General features: G+C 39.9%; 1 protein-coding gene across 4 annotated transcripts in view; it reads right to left on the bottom strand.

The window, feature by feature from the left end:
- SYDE2 (synapse defective Rho GTPase homolog 2) overlaps positions 1-27879 on the bottom strand; it is a 53849-nt gene that overhangs the window by 11017 nt on the left and 14953 nt on the right. For all 4 annotated transcript variants that reach the window (XM_084636106.1, XM_084636107.1, XM_084636108.1 and 1 more), the window contains 2 exons: positions 14615-15714; positions 10979-11105 (listed from right to left, as the gene is read on the bottom strand). In XM_084636106.1, the coding sequence (XP_084492232.1) occupies positions 10979-11105; positions 14615-15714 (1227 nt within the window). The remainder of the gene's footprint in view (positions 1-10978; positions 11106-14614; positions 15715-27879) is intronic.

Here is a 27879-nt window from a genome sequence, read left to right as displayed (position 1 = left end):
CCCAATGACGTTATTTCATTACTTCGTAACATTTTGGGGTTCTGGAAACTTTTTCAAATATGCTTATAGCACTATTAGTACTAGACTTACCTCAGACCCACTTCAGACCTCTCTCTTTTATATTTACTGTAGTATCTAATGACAGGTTTCAGAGTAGCAGCCGTGTTAGTCTGTATTCGCAAAAAGAAAAGGCGGACTTGTGGCACCTTAGAGACTAACCAATTTATTTGAGCATAAGAAGTGAGCTGTAGCTCACGAAAGCTTATGCTCAAATAAATTTGTTAGTCTCTAAGGTGCCACAAGTCCGCCTTTTCTTTTTGTAGTATCTAAGCTCTTCACAATCTTTAAATGAATGTATCTTCAAAACATCCCTGAGAGGTAGGAAAATACTATTATCCCCATTTTACAGATGCCGAATAGATGAAGCTGCAGCATCCCAGGTTTCAGCATGGGCTGTACAACCCAGTCCAGAACCCTGGGTAATGACCCAGGTGGCTAGCTAGGTTAAATCATACATAGCCTGTGGCTGCAGTGTACACATACCCTCAGTGATTTGCCCAGGAAGTTTGTGGTAGATTCAGAATTTAACCCAGGTCTCCCAAGCCAGTCCCCATCCACTGAACTATCCTTCCTCTATTTTTGCAGTGCCAGTATACAGAGCACTTTAGAAACTGCCTGTGTTGTGCACAGTAGGTGCAGTAATGACTGCTACATGAGAGCATATTACTTCTCCATGATAAAAATCTCTCCAGTTCTGACAGGTCACAAATGCATTCCACCAAAACTTGTCATACGCAATTCATACTAGTATTAAAGTCACACACAAGAATGAAGATTAATTGCCTTATTTCGAATCAGAACTCTCTTTCGCAGACATTTTCATAGTCCAGGACACATTAAAAATTTGAAAACACCTTAAATACACCCATTAATGACAGAACTCTAGCAGCCCCAGAATGAGAGTGATATTGTTCTCTCAATACAGGATTATTCATACAAATAATGCTTCTCATTGCTGTTCAGTGCAAGTCTACAAGTGCATCAAAATTGGGACTCTGCCCCCACTGGGTTAAGATTGCTCTCTTGCTCTTCCCCAGACCCTTTTGTTCTGCTCCACACTACTTGCTGGCTCTGCTGCATGACAGTGCAATAGAGCTTTTGTTAGGCTCTCAACAGTGCTATTTACTACACCAGCTCCTCTGCGTTGGTGGTTCTACCATCTTCTGTAAAAGACTCTGTCCTTCCAGAAGAAAAGCAGTGCAGTACTACTGTCTAGAATTATTCAGACCCAAAATACCAAAAGAGAAAATAACATAAAAGTTCTTGATTACTCGAATAACTATTTTGCATTTACATTAACTTATACTGAGGCCCACAGACAGTGTTTTAATCCAGGTGAAGGCACCAGAGGATGCCTGACATATGACAGGTGCCTGATACTCTCAAAGGAAAGGTTTCAGAGTAACAGCCGTGTTAGTCTGTATTAGCAAAAAGAAAAGGAGTACTTGTGGCACCTTAGAGACTAACCAATTTATTTGAGCATAAGCTCTGATAAGAAGTGAGCTGTAGCTCACGAAAGCTTATGCTCAAATAAATTGGTTAGTCTCTAAGGTGCCACAAGTACTCCTTTTCTTTTTTCTCAAAGGAAAGATGCCTGTATGGGTGGGCACATGCATGCATGGAAACTGCATGCTATCAGTGATCTCATCCACAGTTCTCTCAAGGGTGAGTTGGAGAATGTAACTCCAGGATCCTGCCATTTACAAGAAGTAGGGAAAGAGCAGAAAAGAAGCTGACAGTAGCCTTCCCACATGTCTGCTGTCTCAGGAAAGGGAAGGGATAGCTACAGTAACTAGGAATGACCTAAATCTCTCTGCTACGCCAAAGTCTAGTGACACACGGCTTCATGTGTGCCTGGTGATTAATTTCTTTCCTATTCATCTCATTGTTTCTTACTTTGGTTTATAAAATGTGCCTGATTACCAAGTACCAATAAAGGCCATACTCTGCCTACTAACACGAATCCAAAGCAGAAAAGAGCAGCTGTTCCCTAAAACAAAAAACATCAACCCCACCCAACGTCCCACTTTCTAACCACCTGTTGCATTTACAGCTGCTGCACTAGTTAACAAGTAGATCAGTGGTCACAGAATAAAATGGATACAGCATCCATTCCCATTCATTGACATTTCCACCTATCACCTCTTTGGCAACTATATGTCCAAGCCCAAGAAGTGCAGAACTCCTGCAACTCTCACTAAACGTAAGACTGTATCAAGATTACAGACTTTTGCAGCAGTGAATGCAAGGACCTACCTCTGAAAATTTTCTTGATCCCAGAAAACACTAACTAGTAGAGAATTACTGCTACAGTTCCAACATTAAGATGTTGGAACGAGGGACATGCAGATGACCATTTATAAAGGTCATTTTGGAAAGGATTGGGGTACAAAGGGAGAAGGAAAAGGAGAAAAGAAATGTGATTCTGTGGGATGCCAACAGCCAGGAAGCATTTCACTATACCTGCTCCTCTGTGAGCCTCTCCATCTGTCTAATATAGAATCAAGGAAAAGGGCAGCGGGGGAATGGGTGCGGGGAGTTAACCTCAGCATTTGAAAATTTTTGTAAACAGGTCTAAACTCCTGGCTAATACTTCAGACTGAGTACTATTTCAACTGCTTACAGAAAAAACAAGAGCACTAATCATAGCCACTTGGAAACGACAAACATAGGCCAGATATCTAGAAGCAAAAACCACAGTATTATGAAAACAAGGAAACCTCCTAAAGATGTGTAGCTTTTTACCTCTCTCTGCCCTACCTCTTTTACTACTCTCATTTAAAAAAACTAAAATTAAAAAAGGCAATCTCTGCTACAAAATGTCCAAGCACAGCGTATCATGCAAATAACCACTTTAATTAAGATAAAGCTCAGTTAAACATATTACAATCTGATATTTCATTTTAGCTAAAACTCCTTTTCATAAAATATTACCATAATTAACTTTGGTTCGTGGCAGCATCTAATACAGGGATGGACAAACTATGGCCCGCGGGCCGCATCTGGCCCGCCAGCCGTTTTAATCCGGCCCTCAAGCTCCTGTTGGGGAGTGGGGTCTCGGGCTTGCCTTGTGCCAGGCAGGGAGCAGGGTCAGGGGCCGCACCACGCAGCTCCCAGAAGTAGCAGCATGCCCCCCCTCCCTCTAGCTCCTGTGCTTAGGGGCAGCCAGGGGCATCCGCTCTGCATGCTACGCCTGCCCCAAGTACCACCCCCGCAGCTCCCGTTGGCCAGGAACCACAGCCAATGGGAGCTGTAGGGGCGATGCCTGCAGACAGAGCTGGACATGCACAGAGATGTCTGCCTACACCTCCGCATAGGAGCCAGAGAAGGGACATGCCGCTTCTTCCAGGAGCCGCTTGAGATAAGTGCCACCTGAAGCCTGCACCCCTGAGCCTCTCCCAGCATGCTAACCCAACCCCTCGATCCCAGCCCAGAGCACCCTCCTGCACCCCAAACCCCTCATCCCGAGCCCCACCCCAGAGCCCACACCCCCAGCTGGAGCCTGCACCCCTTCCCACACCCCAATCCCCTGTCCCAGTCCTGATCCCCCTCCTGTCCTCCGAACGCCCCGGTCCCAGCCCGGAGCACCCTCCTACACCCCAAACTCCCTAGCCCCACCTCAGAGCCTCCCCCCAACCCCACTCTCCTGCTCCAGCCTGGAGCTTCCTTCTGCACACCAAATTCCGCATTTCTAGCTCCACTCCAGAGCCTGCACCCCCAACCAGAGCCCTAAACCCTACCACACCCCATCCCAAATTTTGTGAGCATTCTTGGCCCGCCATACAATTTCTATTCCCAGATGTGGCCCTCAAGCCAAAAAGTTTGCCCACCCCGATCTAGGATGATAGAGCTGGAAGCAGGAAATAGAGAGGTATAATTTTAAGTATCTGCCAAACACAGGACACATCACTCCCCAAACCATGACAGAAATACCATCACTTTTGTGTTTTTTAACAAAGCAAGAGTTGTTACAAATCTCAGTGCAAAGCTTGCCCTATGAGCCAGCTGTCAAGTAAACTGTCACTAAAGATTTTGTTAAAAATTAATTTTGCATAAACACAGAGTGGAGAGATTTAATTTTTCCTCCTTAGATGGTCTTCATACGTGAAATATAACTATTACAACTATTATCAATCTTTGTTCTTATTTCTTTGAAAGAAAAGGAAAAAAGGAAAATGTACTGCATTGAAATAATGTTAGGAAAGAACAGTCACAATTGTAGCAAGTCAGAAAATGGGGACCTAAGATTCCAAGAGCAACATTAACTCACCCCTATTACACAAATGTACTATTTCCTACTCCTACTTTTCTGATTACTGCAACATGGCCAAATTAACACTGCCGTTGAAAGCACAGCTGATTTGTTCTAGTTTTAGCTGTATAACTTTATCAGGGCATTAATAGTTTTTAACATTAACTCTCCTAGGTTTTTAAAGCCTATAAGTAAATAAGGAAAGAAAGTAAGGGCAGAGGAAAAAGGAAAACAAAAAAAATCTGGAGCTTCTCAGTTTGAGAAGATTATAAACTTCTAGAGACAAACAGTCCACACTTGAAGCCATGTTCTGCTCCCGTTGAAACCAATGCGAATTTCAAAATTTACATCAACAAGAGCAGGCTCTTACCTACAGACATGCTAAATGGGTGTGCATTGCTCAGACGTGCATCTAAGTTTAAGTGCACACTTCCCAACTGAAAGAAATGTTATATCACGCACACTCAGTACACAGTATTCAATCCAACATATATTTAAATAATATTTTTTACCCTTCCTTTCAATCTAGTAAAGGCATGTCTTTTCAAGGATCCATCTCAAGATTCAGATTACAGTTTTTTTATTGCTGTGGCCCTCTTCAAAAAGCAAGGTTGGTTTATTATATATATGGGCGGTCAAGTGATTAAAAAAATTAATCGCGATTAATTGCACTGTTAAACAATAGAATACCATTTATTTAAATATTTTTGGATGTTTTATACATTTTCAAATATATTGATTTCAGTTACAACACAGAACACAAAACGTACAGTGCTCACTTTATATTTATTACAAATATTTGCACTGTAAAAAACAAAAGAAATAGGATTTTTCAATTCACCTAATATAAGTACTGTAGTGCAATCTCTTTATCATGAAAGCTGAACTTACAAATGTAGAATTATGTACAAAAAACCCTGCATTCGAAAATAAAAATGTAAAACTTTAAAGCCTACAAGTCCAATCAGTCTTACTGCTTGTTCAGCCAATTGCTCAGACAAACAAATTTGTTTACATTTACGGGAGATAATACTGCCTGCTTCTTAATTACAATGTCACCTGAAAGTGAGAACAGGCATTTGCATGGCACTGTTGTAGCTGGCGTCGCAAGGTATTTATGTGCCAGATGCGTTAAAGATTCATATGTCCCTTGATGCTTCAACCACCATTCCAAAGGACACACGTCCATGCTGATGACGGGTCCTACTCAATAACAATGCAAAGCAGTGCAGACCCACACATGTTCATTTTCATTATCTGAGTCAGATGCCACCAGCAGAAGGTTGATTTTCTTTTTTGGTCGTTTGGGTTCCGTAGTTTCCACATCAGTGTGTTGCTCTTTTAAGACTTCTGAAAGCATGCTCCACACCTCATCCCTCTCAGATTTTGGAAGGCACTTCAGATTCTTAAACCTTGGATCGAGTACTGTAGCTATCTTTAGAAATTTCACATTGGTATCTTCTTTGCATTTTGTCAAATTTGCAGTGAAAGTGTTCTTAAAACAAACAACATGTCGGATCATCATCCGAGATGGCTATAACATTAAATATATGGCAGAATGTGGGTAAAATAGAGCTGGAGACATATAATTCTCCCCCAAGGAGTTCAGTCACAAACTTAATTAACGAGCATCATCAGCATGGAAGCATGTCCTCTGGCTGAAGCATGAAGAGGCATATGAATCTTTGGCACATCTGGCACAAATACCTTGCAACGCCAGCTACAACAGTGCCATGCAAATGCCTGTTCTCACTTTCAGGTGACACTGTAATTAAGAAGTGGGCAGCATTAGCTCCCGTAAATGTAAACAAACTTGTTTCTCTTAGCGATTGGCTGAACAAGAAGTAGGACTGATTGGACTTGTAGGCTTTAAAGTTTTACATTGTTTTGTTTTTGAGTGCAGTTATGGAACCAAAAAACCCCCTACATTTGTAACTTGCACTTTCATGATTAAAAAAACTGCACTATGGGACTTGTATGAGGTGAACTGAAAAATACTATTTCTTTTGTTTATAATGTTTACAGTGCAAATATTTGTAATAAAAATAAGATAAAGTGAGTACTGTACACTTTGTATTCTGTGTTGTAATTGAAATTGATATATTTGATAATGTAGAAAAACATCCGCAAATATTTAATAAATTTCAATTGGTATTCTATTGTTTAACAATGCAATTAATAGCGATTAATTTCTTTAATTGCTATTAATTTTTTTGAGTTAATCGCGTGAGTTATCTGCGTTCAACCGACAGCCCTAATATATATAGTTTATTGGTACACTGTGCAAAGTACTTTTCTTTCCCACTAATGCCCAAATCAGAAACAGCTGAAGAGATTTTGTGCAAATTTAACAAAAAATTTCACTTTGGGGAAAAGTCCTAGAAAGGAAATTTCAGACATCACAAAAATTAACATTTTGGACACACAGAAGGGACTACATAGTTATCTTGACTGAAGCATGTGCTGCCAGGCTCTCATTATAATAGAGAACTCAGGAGATTTTTTTGTTTTAATTTAGTGTAACTTAAGACCAAGGGGGCATGTAACATATAGTGAGTATTCAGAAGCAGATGATGAAGATTCACCATCATGTCTTTAGAGATCACCACACAACAGGTAACAGTCTACAGTGCATTTCAAAAATATGAATGTTCCATTGGGGAAACAAAAATACCATACATGTTTTCCTATGCCCATATTCTCTCTGAATTTTGTACTACTCTGTTAAATCATGCAGCCCAGAGTTAAGTGGATGGATTGATCACAGTACTCCCTGTTAAATGACTTACTATGGCCTCGTATTCCACATTTCCATTCCTTTCCCCTTATTTTAGAGGCCTATATTTCATGTGTGGGATATTTATGTAACAAACTTGGCAGAATTTTGTTGTACATTGTGGTTCTAGGTATTAAGCAGAAGAAGCAAGAGGCAATAATTTTCTATAACCTTTTCTTTTGTGCTTCAGATCAAATTGTTCTTCAAAGAGGAATCCGAGATCAGAATTACTTTGCAATGGGAACTAGGAAGAGGGAAAATGTCCTAAACAAGTTGAAGTTTATAACATAGCGAGAACACTCAACCATTTATTAAAAACATCTCTGTTGAGCTCCATGTAATAGTGTCCATGGTCACGGGACCAACTTCTCCCCCTCACCTCCACCCCCCAAGATAACTTTCTCTTGCTTACTCCCTGAATAACAGAATAGTTTTGAGCCATGGAGTGCCCTTTGACCTCTCAATCCTTTTGCTGTTCCCTTTGCTAAATTAGCCCTGTAAGAGGCTGCAGTTATTTTTTTTAACCTCAAGCTTTGCTCTACTGACTACCAGCTTACTGCTGCATTCTCCTTCGCACAAACGCTCACCACACAGAACCAATTTAGACAGCAAGCAGAAACCACCATCCACTTCATTAATTTCTCATTTTCCTGACCCACTGAACTGGTAACCGTATTATGTGCTTTAACTCACAGATGTGAAGTCACATGGATGAAAATAGACATGACGTAACATCATTGCTGCTGGGCTTGTTCCTAAACCTGGCAGCCCATTTTATTTTGAGCCACGAGTGCATTTAATCGCGTGTAAGCCAGTGCCGCCTCCAGAGCATTTCTCAGCCAAGACTTAAATCATTAAATTTTCATTCTTAGGCTTTGGAGAACTCTCAAAAGAAAATATCTGCATAATGTTTTGAAACCAACAATACCCTTCAAATTTCAATATGGGCCCAAATAAAGCACTAGTCTTCAAAAGAGCCAAGATTTATGATTATTCATATTTTAGGGAACACATGATTTGGCTTATAAAAGTATTAATCATACACATCAGCCTTAGCGTTGCAAACACTACAGTAAAACATTAAGAAAACTGTTCTTCAGCAACAAAGAGATAACATAGGTGAAATATGCACTGACAGATACTTACAAATCAGGATGGAAAAGTATGCATGATGCCTCTGGTATGTCAGTAGGCATTAGAGGCTCATCAAAGACTGAACTGTTTAGATTGTAACCAGTGACAGAACTGGCTACAGTATGCGGAAGATAACCAGTTTAGCGTGCGGAGACACACAGCAACCCTGCCAACTGTTAGAGAACCAGTGCTTTGTGAGTCTGCTCAGAACTGCACAGTTGAAGAGGTGCTGTAGGAAATAATTTTTAAAATGGGATTCCTTAAAATATGCTTCTTCTTTAGAAACAAAAGCAGCATACATTTTATAATGTATAAAGAAACATATCTGATTCTTGCTTAAAAACAAAGACCTCAAAACCGTATGCCTTGTACCTTATAAAAAAAAAAGTCAAATGCAAAACATTGAGAAGCTGCAGTAGTTCAAAACAGGAGTACAGGAGACCCTGCACACTCAAACAGGTGTAGTGTAACAATCAAGAACAACAAAAGCATGCACCAATGAATTTTACAAAATTAAAGTGATCTTTTCTATTTAGCCACAGTATTGTGGGATTTTGCTGGAAGGACCAGACTAGTGCAGCTGCAACACCAGGGCTTTCTTTCTACACTTAGCACTATCCCAGGTCAAACATGAGCTTACATCAAAAGAAATACTTGCAGTAGTAAGTTGCACAGGTAACTGGAATGCTGTGAAATATTTAGGGTTGTCAATTTTGGTTGGACGTATTCCTGGCAATTTCATCACATGACATAATCTTTAATTAAAGATTAATCTTTAATTCCTGGAGACTCTAGGACATTCCTGGAGGGTTGGCAACCCCAGAAATATTACAAGTTTTTCCTGGGTGTGGATGTGAACTGTTTCATAAGTCTCCCATGTGTCTGAATTGTTTCTGTAAATGCTGAAGGTTTAATAGTACATGAGGCTTTATATTAAGGTGCGAGATGTTATTTCCATTTTTTATTGAGCCAAAACTTGCCTTAGCAGTACATCTGTTTGGTCATTACTTAGTTACAGCTCACTATTAAGCTGTTGGTTTCTGATGTTTGACATAATTAAACTCTTGTTTCTATGAGTTAATTCACAAACCTAAGCAATAACAGTCATCTGCATTTCCAATGCTTGTTTACAATGATTAAGAGCAACACAGGACCATAACAAAGTCCTGAAAGAAGCTGGTCCTAAGAATTATCATCACTTTTTCTTGTGAATTTATTAAAAGAAGTTAAATCAAAGAATATTTTAAAGGAGCTTGATGAGTGTTCATTGTGCAACCTTTCAAAGTAAAGAATATATATTTAAATCCAGGATCCTGCCTCTGGGAGTAGCCAGTAACTGACGCTTCTGGAGAAGGCAAAAACCAACAATGAAACTAGCCAAGGTAGCTACAGGAAATAGGGTTGGTCAAATTCTATTCTGCAAAGATATTATTTAGCAAACACAGTAAAATTAATTGCATAAAATCTGCTGATAAAGTTTTTCTTCTACTCACCCATCCTTAGCAGTAAGTTACTTTTTTAAAATATGCATAAAATAGAAAGTTGACTGACAATATGTTGGAAATTAAAGTACCAAACAATTAAATAACACAACTGTTATTTCTTTACAAGTGACAGAGGGTGTTGTGGCCCAGCAAATTTGCACCTGGCCTACCACATGCTGAGTAAATTTTCAAGCCCTGAATGTATATGAAGGAAAAACTCCATTCCAATTTCTGCAGGCCATCAATTTATACCATGAAGCCTGAAAATAGATTATTAGTATTTGTTATGTAAACTAACGTTAGTCATAAAATTATTCCACCTTTTAAAAAGCCAAAGATTCCTACTACTAAATGTTACAGGTGAAATGCACAGTGTATACCACAAAACATTTTTTGGTTTATTCCAGAAGGCTATCCAAACTAAGATTCTCTTCATAAAAATGGTCTCAATTCTCCAAACCCTTACCAGAAATCCCACTGAGTCACAGGAGTATGAACTACACAGACAGATAAGACTTTGGATAAAATGAGCCCCAAATTAATTTTCTATAAATGACCCAAAAAAGTATGCATACGATCAGATTAATGGCTAATTATTTCCCACTGCACACCTTGAATTTCTATGCACTATTCACTAATCTAGTTCCCACACAAGTCAATGGAAGTTTTGCTATTGGCTTAAATGGGAGCAGGACCTGGCTCTAACGACCCAATTCTACAAGGCCTTATGGACATGCTTAACTTTCTGTACTGTGAGTAGTCCCATTGAAGTCAATGGAATAATTTGTAAAATTAGCACAAGGACTGGGGCCTAAGCTCATAAATCAAACAAGTTTCTTTGTACTCTCCCATTTGGCTATATCCACATGCTGTCTCTTCTCTTAAGATTGTAGGATATTTGGAGCAGGGACTGTGTTTTTGTTCTGTGTTTGTACAGCATCTAGCCCAATAGGGTACTGGTCACGACTAGGTCTCCTAGGAGCTATCACAATACAAAGAATAAATAGTCTTAAAGGTTTGGCATACCACAGAGACCTCCATTCACTTCCAACCTCTATCCACAACTCATTACACTGTTTCTCTATCACTGGCACATCTCATTTTTACATGAGAAAAGTTAGGATTCATCTTCCCTTTCTTGTTCAGCAAAACAAAGTGTAGCTAATGGATTGTCTGAGTGACACTCCAATGAACCATTTTAAAGCATAATTTTCTTTATTTAGATAGAGATTTCTCATGGCTATATATTAAAAACAAAAGTAAGTGCATTACCTGTTATCACATTAATATCTGGGTATTGGTTTTCACAGAGAGTAACAGCCTTGCTATCCCTCTCAAACGCCTCTCGAAGCTCTTTCTTGACTGCTGCTGAACCACATAATCGGTACAGGCCTACAACCTAGAAGTGAAATCATGGCCACACTGTGACATATTACCCATTACAGAGCACTAAGTAGTGCTACTCAGATAACTGGCATGAAAAGAATGAGATGTTTTACAATGTCTTCAGTTAAGGATCAAAAAATGCTCACACCCAAAAACTTACTTAAGTAAAAAATGAAAGCATATGGCAAAATCTTTTGACATCAAACAGCAACATGTTATCAATAGTGTACAATGTCCACAGTCTGGCTTATAATAGTAAATAAATAATAATGTTCTCTACAATAGTGAAACTCAGTCTCTTATCAGTTTGTTTCTATGGATGCAGCTGATGTCCACAGCCACACATATTGAACTAATATGTCTTTGACAGAAAGTGATTTTTATTAAGGTATTGATTTATCATTGAGTCACTCAGGAAGAGCACAAAAAGGCTTCCATGTACCCACAACAGATGCTAGTAATGTTCTGTTTAAGAGTAAACGTTTTAATAAACTCTACCCAATAAAAATGTTTTTAGTGTTAAATATTAGTGTAAAGCAAACAACCCACTCCCCAAAAGACTATTCATTTTTACATTCCCCCTTCTCCCGCTGCCCACACACACAAACCCTTTTTATTGACAAGGAATGGGAACAATATCTTAATCAACTTCACTAATGTTTTATAATAATTTGTAACGGAGCACTAGAACAATAAGCTGTAATACAAAATGGAGAAAAATTATGAAGTCTTTGCATTAATCTAAGTGCTCTTTGCTGCTCACTTTCTAGTGGCTTCTTTAAAAAAGACAACAACTTCCACACTCATTTTCTTCTGTTGTGATACACAAACTAGAACTCTGATCACATTTACTCTTTATAAGCATTGATGAGTGGGTACAATCTCAATGAATAATGCAAAGTAGGTTGCAGTTTCACCTGCAACCCTCTTACCACTCTGCTTGTTCAGCTCACCGCTTTTGTGCTAGCGTAACTGTTTAATTCTTCTTTGAGTTTAAGCAGAAAATAATCTGAATTAGAAAGTCTGTCTTGGACTTTGTAAGGTAATTCTACAGATATTAGTCTATTGATGATTAATAGGACCTTCAGTAAACAAGCTTCATACCTGTGAAACATGGCCACGGATCATGCACATTAAGAAACAAGTATATGCTGTAAATCAATTTACAAAGAAATTATTTTGATTTTATTTTGTTAAGTGAGTAATTGAGTATTGACACACTTGTTTTCACAGCAATTAACTATATCATTACCAATATTTAAATTATATTTGATATCATATCCACTGGGGTATCAAGAGACAACAGATCTACTCTAGCATCAGGTAACCAAGAAACAAATTTGAGAAGTGTTAAGATATTATGCCAACATGTACATTGTTTCAAGTTACATCAACACTTTTATACAAACCAGGAGGTTATACTTCCTAAAGTAATCCGACACATTCAGGTACATAGGAATGGTATCTGTACATGATTATCATGCATTGAAGAGTGTATGGTGCATATACTTCTACACGCTCTAACTTGATACAGTTATTATTATTTTAAAAACAACTTTGTATTTTGGTAACCCCCATTCTCCATACACTTCTCAAACATTAAAGAACTAAACCTAAAACCACCTCTAAGAGTGAGAGAGTTATTTTGATCCCTATTTTACTGACTGGTAAACTGACTAGTTTGTCTAAGGCTACACAGTGAGTCATGAGCAGAGCAGAGACAAGAACCCAGGAGTCCTATATTATATATGACGGCTTATAGAAAGGGGCATTTGTTTGACCATAAGCTAATGGTCAAATAAGTTACCTGGATCCAAGGCCCACCGATGTAAATGAAGAGTTAAGAAATGAAGGCAATGGATGTTACATCCATATAACTGAAAGCAGAAATCGGCAATGTATTATGCAGATATCAGACAAACACTCAAACTATTAGCCATAAGGTTTCACTATCACAGCTTGTTAAATCATCCAGATACCAGTGACATTAGAAGAAACACAAACTTACATCCTGTGTAGTTGAGTAAGAAATACAAAAAGTTTCATGTATAGATAGTCAAATGTGAAATTAACAGGCACAGTATATTTAATGTTCTCAGTCTTGTTTGTTCAGGTTGAAAAATTACATTTCATGCTTAGAAGCACCAGGCACCTAAAGACAATTCAGATCCCAATTGTTCAATGATCAGTGATGTCTTGATTGCCCGATATAATCTGCATGACTAGGTGCTAACAAGCAAGTGCTGCGCTAAAATGGGAGTCTCATGATCAAAGTAAAAAATGGGAGTGGTGAAACCATTTGGCCCAGAACCATTCACCAAAAATGGCACAAATTTTAAAATGTAACAAACCAGGGGGTGTGGCTACTTCTGAATTGCAGGGTTCATCAAACAGAAGGGCACACCTTGAATGAAAGTGGGTCAGAGGCTCCCAGGCCACACACATGTTAACGGAGCACTGTGAAAGTTGTTCTGCTAACTTCAATTAAATTGGCCACAGGAGATGTCTGCCATGAGAACTGTGCACCTTCCTTATTTTAGAATTTTTTTCCACTGTCTACAATTGGAAGTGTTACTGGAAGATGAAGATATCATGCTCCTTTTAACACATCTTTCAACCACTGGACTTATCAACCATAAACTATACAAGATGAACAAAAGACACTGCTCGACACTACTAGATTGCAGAGTTTATCTTACAATTTTGGGGTCCCCCCGTGAAGGCAGGAAGACAGAAGTGGGAAAGAAAGAAAAAGAAAGGGGGGGTGGGGTGGGGTGGAGGAAGACGAAGAGTTCTGTTTTCTTTTTGTCTGACTGCCAGAGGGGTAGATCAGACTTGGCCCAAGAATGTTTTAGTCTGTTTGGGGGCTGCCTAAGCAGTAGCTTGTGCTTAAAGGCAGACGTGTTATGCATAGCAGCATAAATAAAGGAAAGGCTAAGGGACAAATCAGAGTTGATCTTTCATATTTTGGCTTGTGAATGCATTTGCTAAACTGAAGTTTTGCCAGGATGGTAGCAAATAGCTTTATTTTAGATGGCACAATGCCTGAATTGTGGGTGTTTAGGAATTTTACATTATATCTTTTCAACACGCATGCAGCAGAAATGGTCTTATGGAATGAGCCATTGGCTCGAAGTTAGGAAGTAGGGAATCCTAACCCCAATGCTGCCTTAACTGAGGAGTTACTCCAAGTGCCACAATCTATTGTTTTAGTTATGTTTCCATTGTCCGAACACACCACTGGCATTAAGTACAGGCCTCCCTTATGAAGAAACTGAAAACGCTGGGTTCACCCAGCCTCACTGTTCCTCACCACGTTACAATAAACAAGGGGAAAAACTTGCACACTGACAGCAATAAAGTGATGAGACCAATAAGAGGATAAGCAAAGGAAAAAAAGACACATTGTGGGAAACATACTTACTGTATTCCCTTGCTCGCTGCTCAAATTCTAAACATAACAGTGCAAAAAGAAATTCAGCCACATGGTATAGGAGAATTTGTTTAAAGAGTTTACAGTACCTGGCAGCCTCTCTTTTCAATCTCCACAATACATTTCTGCATCAGAAGCGGTACCATCAAGCCCACATTTTCCTTCTCAACAACTTTTCGAGCATCTACTCCAAATATCACTGGCTCTCGATCTGCAACTAGACCATTAAGAGAATTCTCCCATTGTTCTATGAGAGTCAGTTTGACATAAATAAGCCCTCTGGGCTCCAGTTTGACAGCCAGCTGATGCGCCTTTGTCACTCGAAAAAGAGTGGGGAGAACCACTGTTCCATGACAGCAAACACGATTTTTCCGTGGGGTAGGCTCCCAGCTGAAGACCACTAGTTTTAAGTGCTGGGCATTTTCAATTTCTATGTTGAAAGTGTGGTCCATATCTAAAAAAGTCGTTCTGCATGTAAGCAAGGCTGTTCTTGCTTTGTTTACTGAATCTACCTGAATTGCACAAAAGACATCTTTTGAGTCCATCCGTGGTGGTTTCAAATCTTCAGCACCATAGAAGTGAATACTCATGAGTCCAGATATGTATTGGGAACATTTGGGTTGATCAGAAAAGCTGTAATGTCTAAAAGCATCAATGTCTATTTCAGTTTTATTGTTGTTACTTGGAAGAGTCTCTTTTCCTTTCCCAAACCTGCTTACAGAACTGTGTTTACTCGATTTTGCTATAAGTTCAGGAGAGTCTCCATCACTGAGATAACCACCTTTACTGGAGGATTTGGAACTCCCAGTGCTTTTCTTTTTGTAGCCGTGTTGTGATGATACACTACTGTCAAGATGGTACCGACTTATAACATTCCTGCTAGCAGCTGTTGTTGCATTTCCAGAAGATGGCAAAGATGTGGTATGGCTTGTATCCTGACAGTCACCTTTCAGCAAGGAAGTAAGATTATCTGAATTATTAGAGCTTGAGGTTCCTTTGATGCTCAGCTTCCTGCTGAGTTCTGGCAATTTTTTCATTTTCATTGAAAGCTTTCTCACAGTTCTAGGAGATTTTATCTTGTCAGGGAAAGGCCAATTAATTGATCCTCCTTTTTTCAAAGGATTAGGACTTGGAGGAGAAATTTCTGTCGCTCCTGCCTCAGCCTTATTTGCAGGTACAATTCCAGATCCTTTAAAAGAAAAAAACAAAACAAAATAGGAATGCGTTTTTAAAGCTGCCCATTAACAGCAGTTAGCAGCAACAATAATTTGTGAACTATGGAAGAAGTTAGTCTGTCAGTACTCAAATATGGGATCTACTCAGACAAATATTGTGCATCACTTAGACAAACATAAGCATGTCTGCACTTTGCTGACTTTTTCAGCCAAAAGTTGGCAGAGGACAGTCAGAAGCTTGAATCTTCCCGTTCTATTGAGGCTTTGCCTAACAAAATGGAATTGATGCAAACTACATATAAACAATTCACTCATCGCACCTACCTGTGTAGTACTCCATCTGTTGGTATAATGTGTCCTCACACAAGCGGACCTAACTGCTTCACCAGGGTACAGATGCCAGGTAGCCATGAGTTTAGATGGGAAGAGTGTGGAACACTACAGAGACTCTCTCCTCTGAATACTGCCACTGCCCTTAGACTACGCAGGAGAGCATACAGCCTGCAGTGTTCGGCAATTAAGGACTACAGAGGAATCCTGTGCATGCATCTTTCTTCTTATTCTCATAAGAACCCTGCCTCTGTCACTGCAGCTCAGAACCCTGTTCCGTTGTCTCCCCCTCCCTCTCAGTATCAGAACACTATTCCACTACAGGCAAATGGTCTTAAGTACACCTTTCTCCCACCACACCTTGGCAGCTACCCTGTTCCCCTCACTCTGCAATGACAAGGAGGAGATTTAATGCACATAAGAACAGCCATACTGGGTCAGACCAATGGTCCATTTAGCCCAGTATTCTTTCTTCCAACAATGGCCAGTGCCAGGTGGCTCCAGTGGGAATTAAGAGAACAGGGGATTGAGTAATCCATCTGCTCACCCACTCCCAACTTCTGGCAAACAGAGGTGAGGGACTCTCAGAGCATGGCATTGCATCCCTGAACATCTGGGCTAATAGCCAGTGATAGACCTATCCTCCATGAACTTATCTAGTTCTTTTCTGAACCCTGTTACAGTTTTGGTCTTCATAAGATCCCTAGCAAAGAGTTCCACAGATTGACTGTGCATTTTGTAAAGAAGTACTTCCTTTTTTGTTTTAAACCTGCTGCCTATTAATTTAATTGAGTGCCCCCTAGTTCTTGTGTTATGTGAAGGCATAAATCATATTTCCTTATTCACTTTCTCCACACCAGTCAAGATTTTATAGACCTCTATCATATCCTCTCTTAGTGTTCCATTATCCAAGCTAAAAAGTCCCAGTCTTTTTAATCTTTCCTCCTACAGAAGCTGTTCCATACCCCTAATCATTTTTGTTGCCCTTCTCTGTACCTTTTCCAATTCCATAATCTTTATTCAGATTGGGGAACCAGATCTGCACTCAGTATTCAACATGTGGGCATACCATGGATTTATATAGAAGCATTATGATATTCTTTTTCATATTTCTCCCTTCCTTAATGGTTCCCAACATTATGTAAGCTTTTTTGACTGCTGCTGCACATTGAGTTTATGTTTTCAGAGAACTATCCACAATGATCCCAAGATCTCTTTCTTGAGTGGTAACAGTTAATTTAGACCCCATCATTTTGTATGTATAGTTGGGATTATGTTTTTCAGTGTCCATTACTTAGCTTTTATCAACATTGAATTTTATCTGCCATTTTGTTGCCTTGTCACCCAATTTAGTGAGATTCCTTTGTAACTCTTGACAGTTAGCTTTGGATTTAACTATCTGGAATAATTCTGTATCATCTGCAAATTTTGCCACCTCACTGTTTACTCCCATTTCCAGATCCTTTATGAATATGTTGAACAGCACTGGTCCCAGTACCAACCCCTGAGGGACGCTACTATTTACCTCTTTTTATTCTGAAAATTGACCATTTATTCCTACTCTTTGTTTCCTATCTGTTAACCAGTTACTGATCGAGGAGGGGACCTTCCCTCTTATCCCATGACTGCTAACTTTGATTAAGAGCCTTTGGTGAGGGACCATGTCAAAGGCTGTCTGAAAGTCCTAGTACACTATATCCACTGGATCACTCTTGTCCACATGTTAGTTGACACTCAAAGAATTCTAAGATTGGTGAGGCATGATTTCCCTTTACAAAAGCCATGTTGACTCTTCCCCAGCAAATGATGTTCACCTATGTCACTGGTAATTCTGTTTTTTACCAGTTTCAACCACTTTGCCTGGTACTGAAGTTGGGCTTACTGGCCTGAAATTGCCAGGATCACCTCTGGAGCTTTTTTAAAAAATTGGTGTCACATCAGCTTCTGTACCAGATAACTGGAGGATAGCTCATTTAAATGATAGGTTACATACCACAGTTAGTAGTTCTGCAATTTTCATATTTGAGCACCTTCAGAAATCTTGGATGAATACCATCTGGTCCTGGTGACTTATTACAGTTTAATTTATCAATTTGTCCAAAACCTCCTCTAATGACACCTCAATCTGGGACAGTTCCTCAGATTTGTCACCTAAAAAGAATGGCTCATGCAAAGATTTCATTTAGTTTCTCCACAACAGCCTTGTCTTCTTTGAGTGCTCATTTAGCACCTCGATCACTGATTGTTTAGCAGACCTCCTGCTTCTGATGTACTTAAACATTTTTTTGCTGTTAGTTTTTGAGTCTTTGGATAGTTGCTCTTCAAATTCTTTTTTGGCCTGCCTAATTATACTTTTGCATTTGACTTGCAAGAGTTTATACTCCTTTCTATTTTCTTCAGTAGGATTTAACATTCAATTTTTAAAGGATGCCTTTTTGCCTCTATTCGCTTCTTTTACTTCGTTGTTTAGCCATGACGGCACTTTTTTGGTCCTGTTACTATGTTTTTTAATATGGGATATACATTTAATTTGAGACTCTATTGGGGTGTTTTTAAAAAGTTTACATGTAGCTTGCAGGCATTTCACTTTTGAGACTGTACTGTTTAATTTCTGTTTAACTAGCTTCCTCATTTTTGTGCAGTTCCCCTTTCTGAAGTTAACTACTACTTCGGTGGGCTTCTTTTGTGTTCCCCGCGCCCCAGGGATGTTTAATTTAATTATATTTTTGTTGCTATTACCTAGCAACTCAGCTATATTCACCTCTTGGACCAGATCCTGTGCTCCACTTAGGACTAAAATCAAGAATTGCCTTTCCTCTTGGGGGTTCCAGGACTAACGGCACCAAGATGCAGTCATTTATGGTGTCACGAAACCTTATCTCTGCATCCCCTTCTGAGGTGACATGTATCCAGCCAATATGGGGACAGTTGAAATCTCCCATTATTATTGGGTTTACTATTTTTACAGCCTCTCAGGTTTCATTCCTCCCAAGAGTCCCAAATTGTCCTGCCTTTTAGCTGCCAAAAACACTTTCCTCTTTCTTGGCACAAAGCTCCCAAAACAGGCTTGGAAGTTAGCCAGTTCCCAGGTGACCTTCACCTGTGAAATAGCTAGTTTCCCAAGGCTTAAACAAGTCACACCAACTCACACTGTTGAAGAATAAAAGCCTTCCATCACGTTAACAGTGGAAGGAGGCTGATAATGAACGCTAGCAGGCATACACCAGAAAGGAGTCATGTAATTTTCTGTGCTGAGTGCACACATTTGCGCACAAGCTCTTCGCCCTGTGACAGAAATCAGGACATTCAAGGGAACTCCAGTCTCAAAGACAGTGGATCTGATTTTCTTCTCATTTCCACCAGTGTCAACCAGGAGTAATCCCACTGATGCTAACAGAGTTACATCAGGGTAAAATTAGGGCACACATTAGAGGGGAACTGGGCCCAGTAATTCCAAGCTGATCAGTAGGAGTGAGATCATAGTGCTTATTGACAGTCTCTTCATTTTGAGTCATCTTTTTCTCCCTTCTGATATTTATGTTCCTCCTTGGTAGCAGTTACTACCATATTCATTCTGCAGTTTGGACAACATAGCTGTCACCACCGAGAATTTAAGACTACTTCACAAAAGATCACTAGCTATGGGCAACCAGAAAGACTGTACAAAGTGCACCTTCCTCCCATCCCATCACAACAGGAACAGGTCAGAATACTAAAAAAAAAAAAAAAAAAAAAATATCCCCAAACTTCTATTTTCTACAACCACAAAAACAGGAAAGTTTTGATTATCAATTTTGGTAATAAAATGCATGCTGATCCATATAAAATTAGATGTTACATAGCTTCTGTGCATACTGAACCTCTTTAATATACTTACTTTTCTAGTTGGCATATTGGTCATAACCATTGACAAAACTTCAAGCATAAATTACAAACCTTTGCTAATACAGGACTGGGAGAATCTGCAAATCGGCAAGCGTTGCTTACGAAGGATACTCAGTACGTCACACTGTCACATTTAATAAGATGTCTGCACCTATTAGATTTTTAAAATGCTTTTAGCTTTAATTCATAGCATTTCACATAAGCAAATGACTGTACAGTCATTAATTGATCTTCACAATTCCCCTTGGCTAACCTGATTTAGTTTTAATCATTTACAAGGTTAGTTTACTTTATGCACTTCACTCAGCTTGAACTGTGAAATCATATAAGCTAACTTCACTATTTTATTAAAACCTTATTTTTGTTTTTGCAGATGTTACAAAAATCTAACTTTTGGGGACTAACCTGAGTATCATTTTGATAATTTTTACAGATACAATTTCTTTTTTTGTTTGTTTTTTTTACAAAAAGGTTCCTGATAGTAAAAAAAAAAAAAAAAATCCAGTTGTGAAAAATAGTGCACAAGATCCGTTTTCCGGCAGAATACATGAAATTTCTTGTTTCCTCAGTTGCTGTGTCCCATCAAAGTAGTTTCCTTACAGGGAAAGGACTTTTTCTAGCACGCCTGCTGTGTTCTTCTGGCAAGCAGCTAGTAAGAAATGTGGCGTTTGATAAAACTGGACAAAGCCTTCCCTTGTACTGCAAATCACAGCACAGTCCCACTGGTGGGCTGGCCTGAAGCCTTCTATAGTAATCAGTACCATGCTTTAGCCTGCTAACATTAATCTTCCCTTCCTGTCAGAAGTCTCTGGCATCGGCTTAGAAAAGCAAGCCAACGTATTAAACTTCTCTCAGTTTCATTAGAACTGAAGAGTCAATCTAACGTTCTGACTTTCATGTGTCCAACTTCTGCTGAATTCAGCACTGAACAGTTAAAATGAAATATGTGGCTGAGTGAAACTTTAACAGTCAACTATTATGCAGGCCAGTATTTCAACGAGTATTAAAGCCATATGTTTTTCCAGTAAAGCCAGAAAGTTGCTAAGGTATGCACGTGATTTTCAAAACAGTGTACTAAACAGCTTTTTACAATCTGCAAAATGTAACCTTACTATAGTCTAAATCTAACCAATTTTTACTCTGCAATACAGTTCTCTCAATATGGCTTTCATATAATATTGCTAAAGGAAATAAACTGCTTTTGGTTACCTATAGTATGACAAATCATAGAATGTTGTTGTGTGAACCCAATCCTAATTTCCTACTACCACCCAATCAGAATCTTATGATCATGTCTGTTACACTTGAAAAATATTGGGCAGGAAGGATGGCAGGAGGAAATGATATCTACAAGGCACCTGCTGTTTAAATGACTACCAAAGCATCACCATGAAAAAAAACAAAATGCTTTGTAATTTACTGCCCGACACATCAGACTACAAAAGTTCAAACTTACGGAAAAAAACCCAATTAAGTTAAAATAATGAAATTGAAAGCCATTACTTACATTTTCCACAAAAATCAGCTTTATACACTTTTTTTTGGCTTTATAAGCATGTGGGAGAGAAAAAAAGATGTTTTTTGCAGAACAACTCAATTCAGAGATTTATAGTTTTATATTAGATGGGTTGCAAGTTTTCCTGGAAGGACACTATATTGAACAAAAACGACTTGGCATTGTACATGATTACCTCAGTGAGTCATTTACTGAGTCTGATTAACAAAGCAAATTTTTAGGTTTGTGCAATAATGCAATTGAATGAAGTTATAAAGTCTTTTTCATAACTGAAAAGAGGCAAGTAGCCAATGGCAATTGCAGTACTTCATAAATTCAGATACTTTTCATCTCAGCTTTTTATTCAGAATCAGTGTCCATCCAGTCCTGCAGGTTAGTCCTAATGAAATTAACATCTACATAAGGGAATAAGTTAACTCACTTTAACCTGGAGAAGAGAGCTCTTCTCCAGGTTCTGGAAGCTCGAAAGCTTTTCTCTTTCACCAACAGAAGCTGGTCCAATAAAAGATATTACCTCAGCCACCTTGTCTTTCTATATAAATCTCTGTCAAACTGATTGCCAACAAGTTATTTTATTTTAAAGGCATAATATTTGATTGCCCTGACTTACATGTAAGTTTTCCCTCCATTTTCAGAAGTTTTAAAGGTTTAACATTTGCTTTAATATTTACCAGAAAAAATTGTAATTTTTTATAAGGAATGAGTTAAGGTGAATGGATAACTGGCCAACAGTCTGTTACAATTTTAAAACAAACACCCAAGTATGTAACTCCAACGAAAACCTGAAACTACTACTGAACTAAAACTGCTGTTCCGTACAACCTTTTCCTATAGTTTTCCAGGAATACTTATCTTAGCAGGCATGATACATATCATTCTGGAAACATCTGTTTCAGTTCATGTAAAGCTTTGTGGTACAAACACTGCAGTTAAAACCATACCATTCTGGTTTTTTTTTTTTTTAAAAAAAGACATCTTTTCAGTGGCTTCTAACATATTTTTCCTTTACATCTAGATTTCTCTTGCTTTTTCTCAGCCCACTGATGAACTTTGGAATGTTTATAAGCAAACCAAAACAAAAACATCCACATACAACTCTGGTGCAAGATATCCAAGCTAGGGGGGGAAAAAAAACCCACACACTATCCTTTTAAGTCATAAGTCACACAAAAAAGCTGGGCCAGATCCTCTACTCTTGTAAGTGGCATAGCTCCACTGAAGTTAATAGGACTGCACTGATTTACACAAGCTGAAGATTTGGCCCATTAAGTCTTTTTGTGCTCAGACAGCTCCAAACCTGTTTCGCTGTAAAAAAGTAGAATTATAAACAGTCTAATGAAGAATGTGTGCTTCCCCAAATTTACACAACATTGGTTAAGAAATAAGAAAATTATCATTTCCACCCACTTTGGCAAAACGAAAAGGAGACCAAAGGGAAAAACACCCAAATCCCATTATTATTTTTAAAAGGAAGTGATCCTTAAATATTTGCAAATAAATGGAAAATTATTCCTTCTTTACACCTAGGGACTAAATTCCGCCCCCCCCCCCCCCCCATGACAACTACCATTTTTCGATCAGATCTAGCTAAAAGTTCTGGGCTCAATTCCTGCTGAAGACCCAAAGTGTGGGAGTAGAGAGGTTGTTACAGGTTTAAAAATCTCCACCTGCTGCTTTTATTAAGAGTTAAAAACCTTTCCTGAAAGAGAGGAGACATGGTGGTCTGATAGCAACGAGGCTGTGATAAACCCTTCCACTCAGCAATCCTAGCTACCCGCTGCCCCAATAGACTAAGAGGGAATTATTTTAAGTAGCCCATAATTAAAGAGGTGATGACTAGAGCCTCCAGAGGCACATAATGCAAGTAAACCAGCTGAACTGCCTGCTCTTCCATTACAATAATGATTTTGCTGAGCACCATGCAGCTTAAGTAATATTTCACTAGAGGAAGAAACAGTTGTATAATCGCGATTTAACTCACTGGCCAAACTTGAACATTCAAAATCTACAAAACTAGGATGAGTTTGCTGCCTATTTTTCATATGTTAATGCTTCTCCAGCTCTGATACACCAGTCTGGAACATCTGGATCAGTCACTTTCCTCATATAAGTTATAAGCACGCCCTTTTGACCCCACCCTGTCTCATGACAGACCCAGTTCTTGTTGTTCCTTTCACAGTGCAAGACGCAAAAGCAGTTCCTGCTCCTTTGTGACAGCCAGGTCATAAAAAGAGTTATTTTGCACAAATCACAATCCAAAAAAATCTATAGCTACTTCAATCTGAGCTGCTGGGTCTATTTGCCTCTTCTGCCTGTAAGGCTGAGCTGTCAAGTGATGCCTCACATACACATATGACTGGGCCCTCAACCTTCAGAAGCTCTGACAAACCTGCTTCAAGTACACAGAAGAGATAGGAAGTCCTCTTCCATCTGTAATTTATTGGAAGGAGGTTAACACTTTCTTCACAAGTCACTTGCAGGTTTAAACTAGTGCATATGTGAATTCTCTGTAATTTAAAGTCTTTAAACCATCATTTTAGGACTTCAGTAACTCAGCTGGAGGTTAGGGGTCTATTACAGGAGTGGGTGGGTGAGGTTCTGTGGCCTGCAAGGTGCAGGAGATCAGACTAGATGATCATGATGGTCCCTTCTGATCTTGAAGTCCAGCTTCCTCTGTTCTGCCTAATTTGGCTTCTCTCCTTTTGTTCTAGCACCACCCAAGTAAAAGAGGACCGTATACAGTCCCATTTCAACTACCTTAATTTTCAGGGAGCTCTGGGGACAGAGTGAAGCTTATCACATCAAGATTGATGGTGTCCTAGCAATAAAGAGCACTAGGACCTTTCTACAGCATCCCAGGCTATCCTGATATTACAGTCACTACCCACAACCCTACCCACTAGGATTTTACATTGAGTCAGCTATCTTGGTATAAACACATACCCTTTAAAAAAAAAAAAAAAAAAAGGAGTGAAGATGTTGCCAAAGTCATAATCAGTGACTGACCCAGAAGTTTAACCATACTGTTATAACAGAGACGGAGAATAGGAAAACGTATCTGTGCCTTACCTGAAAATTTAATTTCTTTGAGTAATGAGGCCCACATGACATTGGATCTCCACTGTATGCAGCCTTGGAGCCAGACCAAAACCTACCAAATCAGTGGCAGGCTAGGTGAGGCTCCTCCTCTGCCAGTTGAGAGACTTCCATAGCCCTAGGCAAACTAACAAAATGCATGGTAAGGAAAATTAAGCATTCAGACTAAACACGACAATTCATTGTATAAGAAGCTGAGTGCCAATGAATAATCCCATCTCTTTCCCCAATTAACAGCCAAAGGGGGGATGGATCTGTGGACCTCATTGCTCCAAAAAAGGAGATTTTCAGATAAGGGATACATTTTCCTATTCTTATTCGTAATGAGGTCCACAGATCCATGACATTGGAATTTGCATAGCAGAGTCCACTATGTGCGTGTACGTGGGGACTTTATACAGTCATATGCAGATGGAAAAGGGGGTAACCCTTTCTTAATAGTTACTTGGATACTACAGTGAGGAGCACCCATGTACTGAAGGCAGCATCAGATAATGATAGCATGTCCAGCGTGTAGAATTTGGAGAAGGTGTGAACAGATGACCAGGTGGCTGCTTTCCTCTTTTGCTTGTAGGAAATCTTTCTGCCCATGAAGCTGCCTCAGCTTTTCTGCTATTAGAAGTTGGAGTAACTTTTTTTTTTTAAATATATATTATATTTAGGGCCCTACCAAATTCACAGTCCATTTTGGTTAATTTCACAGTCATAGGATTTTTAATAATCATAAATTTCAGAAACTGTGGGGTTTCCAACCCCAAATGGGATTGGGGAGAAGGGGGAAGGTTGCAAGCCTACTGTGGGAGGAGGGGTCATGGTATTACCACCCTTACTTCTGTGCTGCCGCCTTCAGAGCTGGGCAGCTGCTGGCTAGGCACCGAGCTCTGAACGCAGCGCTACCGCCAGCAGCTGTGCAGAAGAGGTAAGGGTGGCCACACCACAACATGCCACATTCACTTCTGCATGGCTTCTAGCAGCGGCGCTGCCTTCAGTGCTGGGCTCTTGCCAGCAGTTGCCACTTTCCGGCCACCCAACTCTGTGAAAATTGGTCTCTCCTACAATAGCCAGATTTCATGGGGGAGATCAGATTTTTTACGGCCATGAATTTGGTTGGGCCCTAATTATAATTATATTATATACACACACTTTTATGCTTCTGACTTACAATATCTTAGCCACTTGGAAATGGAAGATTTTGAAGCCTTCATACCCTTTGACACTGGATAATAAAGCACATAGAATCATAGAATCATAGAATATCAGGGTTGGAAGGGACCCCAGAAGGTCATCTAGTCCAACCCCCTGCTCGAAGCAGGACCAATTCCCAGTTAAATCATCCCAGCCAGGGCTTTGTCAAGCCTGACCTTAAAAACCTCTAAGGAAGGAGATTCTACCACCTCCATAGGTAACGCATTCCAGTGTTTCACCACCCTCTTAGTGAAAAAGTTTTTCCTAATATCCAATCTAAACCTCCCCCACTGCAACTTGAGACCATTACTCCTCGTTCTGTCATCTGCTACCATTGAGAACAGTCTAGAGCCATCCTCTTTGGAACCCCCTTTCAGGTAGTTGAAAGCAGCTATCAAATCCCCCCTCATTCTTCTCTTCTGCAGGCTAAACAATCCCAGCTCCCTCAGCCTCTCCTCATAACTCATGTGTTCCAGTCCCCTAATCATTTTTGTTGCCCTTCGCTGGACTCTCTCCAATTTATCCACATCCTTCTTGAAGTGTGGGGCCCAAAATGCCATTGGCCTTCTTGGCAACAAGGGCACACTGCTGACTCATATCCAGCTTCTCGTCCACTGTCACCCCTAGGTCCTTTTCTGCAGAACTGCTGCCTAGCCATTCGGTCCCTAGTCTGTAGCTGTGCATTGGGTTCTTCCGTCCTAAGTGCAGGACCCTGCACTTATCCTTATTGAACCTCATCAGATTCCTTTTGGCCCAATCTTCCAATTGGTCTAGGTCCTTCTGTATCCTATCCCTCCCCTCCAGCGTATCTACCACTCCTCCCAGTTTAGTATCATCCGCAAATTTGCTGAGAGTGCAATCCACACCATCCTCCAGATCATTTATGAAGATATTGAATAAAACCGGCCCCAGGACCGACCCTTGGGGCACTCCACTTGATACCGGCTGCCAACTAGACATGGAGCCATTGATCACTACCCGTTGAGCCTGACAATTTAGCCAGCTTTCTACCCACCTTATAGTGCATAAAGCATTTGTCCTTCTGACCTAAGATGTACAATGAACAGAGACTTTGAGAGCTCTGCAGACATCCAAAGTATGCAACAGTTTCTCTGTGGAAGGTGTTGGAGCTAGACAGAAGGATGGAAAGACAATTTCCTATGCTCTATGGAACCTGGGGTTAATCTCCAACATTAAAATGTGGTTGATTCTTCGTACCACTTTCTTTATAGAAAGTGCAGTGGTGACGTTCCAGGAAAAGAGGTCCCAACTCAGACAGTTTGCAAACTAACATGATGGCTATCAAAAAGGCCGTGTTAGAAAGCAATTAAGACACGTTCACAATTGATTGCGAACACAGCCCTCTGTGGAGAGAGAGGTGGTTAGGGATTATTTAGAAAAGCTGGACGTGCACAAGTCCATGGGGCCGGACGAGTTGCATCCGAGAGTGCTGAAGGAATTGGCGGCTGTGATTGCAGAGCCATTGGCCATTATCTTTGAAAACTCGTGGTGAACCGGGGAAGTCCCGGATGACTGGAAAAAGGCTAATGTAGTGCCAATCTTTAAAAAAGGGAAGAAGGAGGATCCTGGGAACTACAGGCCAGTCAGCCTCACCTCAGTCCCTGGAAAAATCATGGAGCAGGTCCTCAAAGAATCAATCCTGATGCACTTGCATGAGAGGAAAGTGATCAGGAACAGCCAGCATGGATTCACCAAGGGAAGGTCATGCCTGACTAACCTAATCGCCTTTTATGATGAGATTACTGGTTCTGTGGATGAAGGGAAAGCAGTGGATGTATTGTTTCTTGACTTTAGCAAAGCTTTTGACACGGTCTCCCACAGTATTCTTGTCAGCAAGTTAAAGAAGTATGGGCTGGATGAATGCACTATAAGGTGGGTAGAAAGCTGGCTAGATTGTCGGGCTCAACGGGTAGTGATCAATGGCTCCATGTCTAGTTGGCAACCGGTATCAAGTGGAGTGCCCCAAGGGTCGGTTTTGTTCAATATCTTCATAAATGATCTGGAGGATGGTGTGGATTGCACTCTCAGCAAATTTGCGGATGATACTAACCTGGGAGGAGTGGTAGATACGCTGGAGGGGAGGGATAGGATACAGAAGGACCTAGACAAATTGGAGGATTGGGCCAACAGAAATCTGATGAGGTTC

This window comes from Lepidochelys olivacea (genome assembly GCF_965140295.1).
Source record: "Lepidochelys olivacea isolate rLepOli2 genome assembly, chromosome: 8".
Lineage (NCBI taxonomy): Eukaryota > Metazoa > Chordata > Testudines > Cheloniidae > Lepidochelys > Lepidochelys olivacea.
This window is presented reverse-complemented; position numbering and strand designations above follow the sequence as displayed.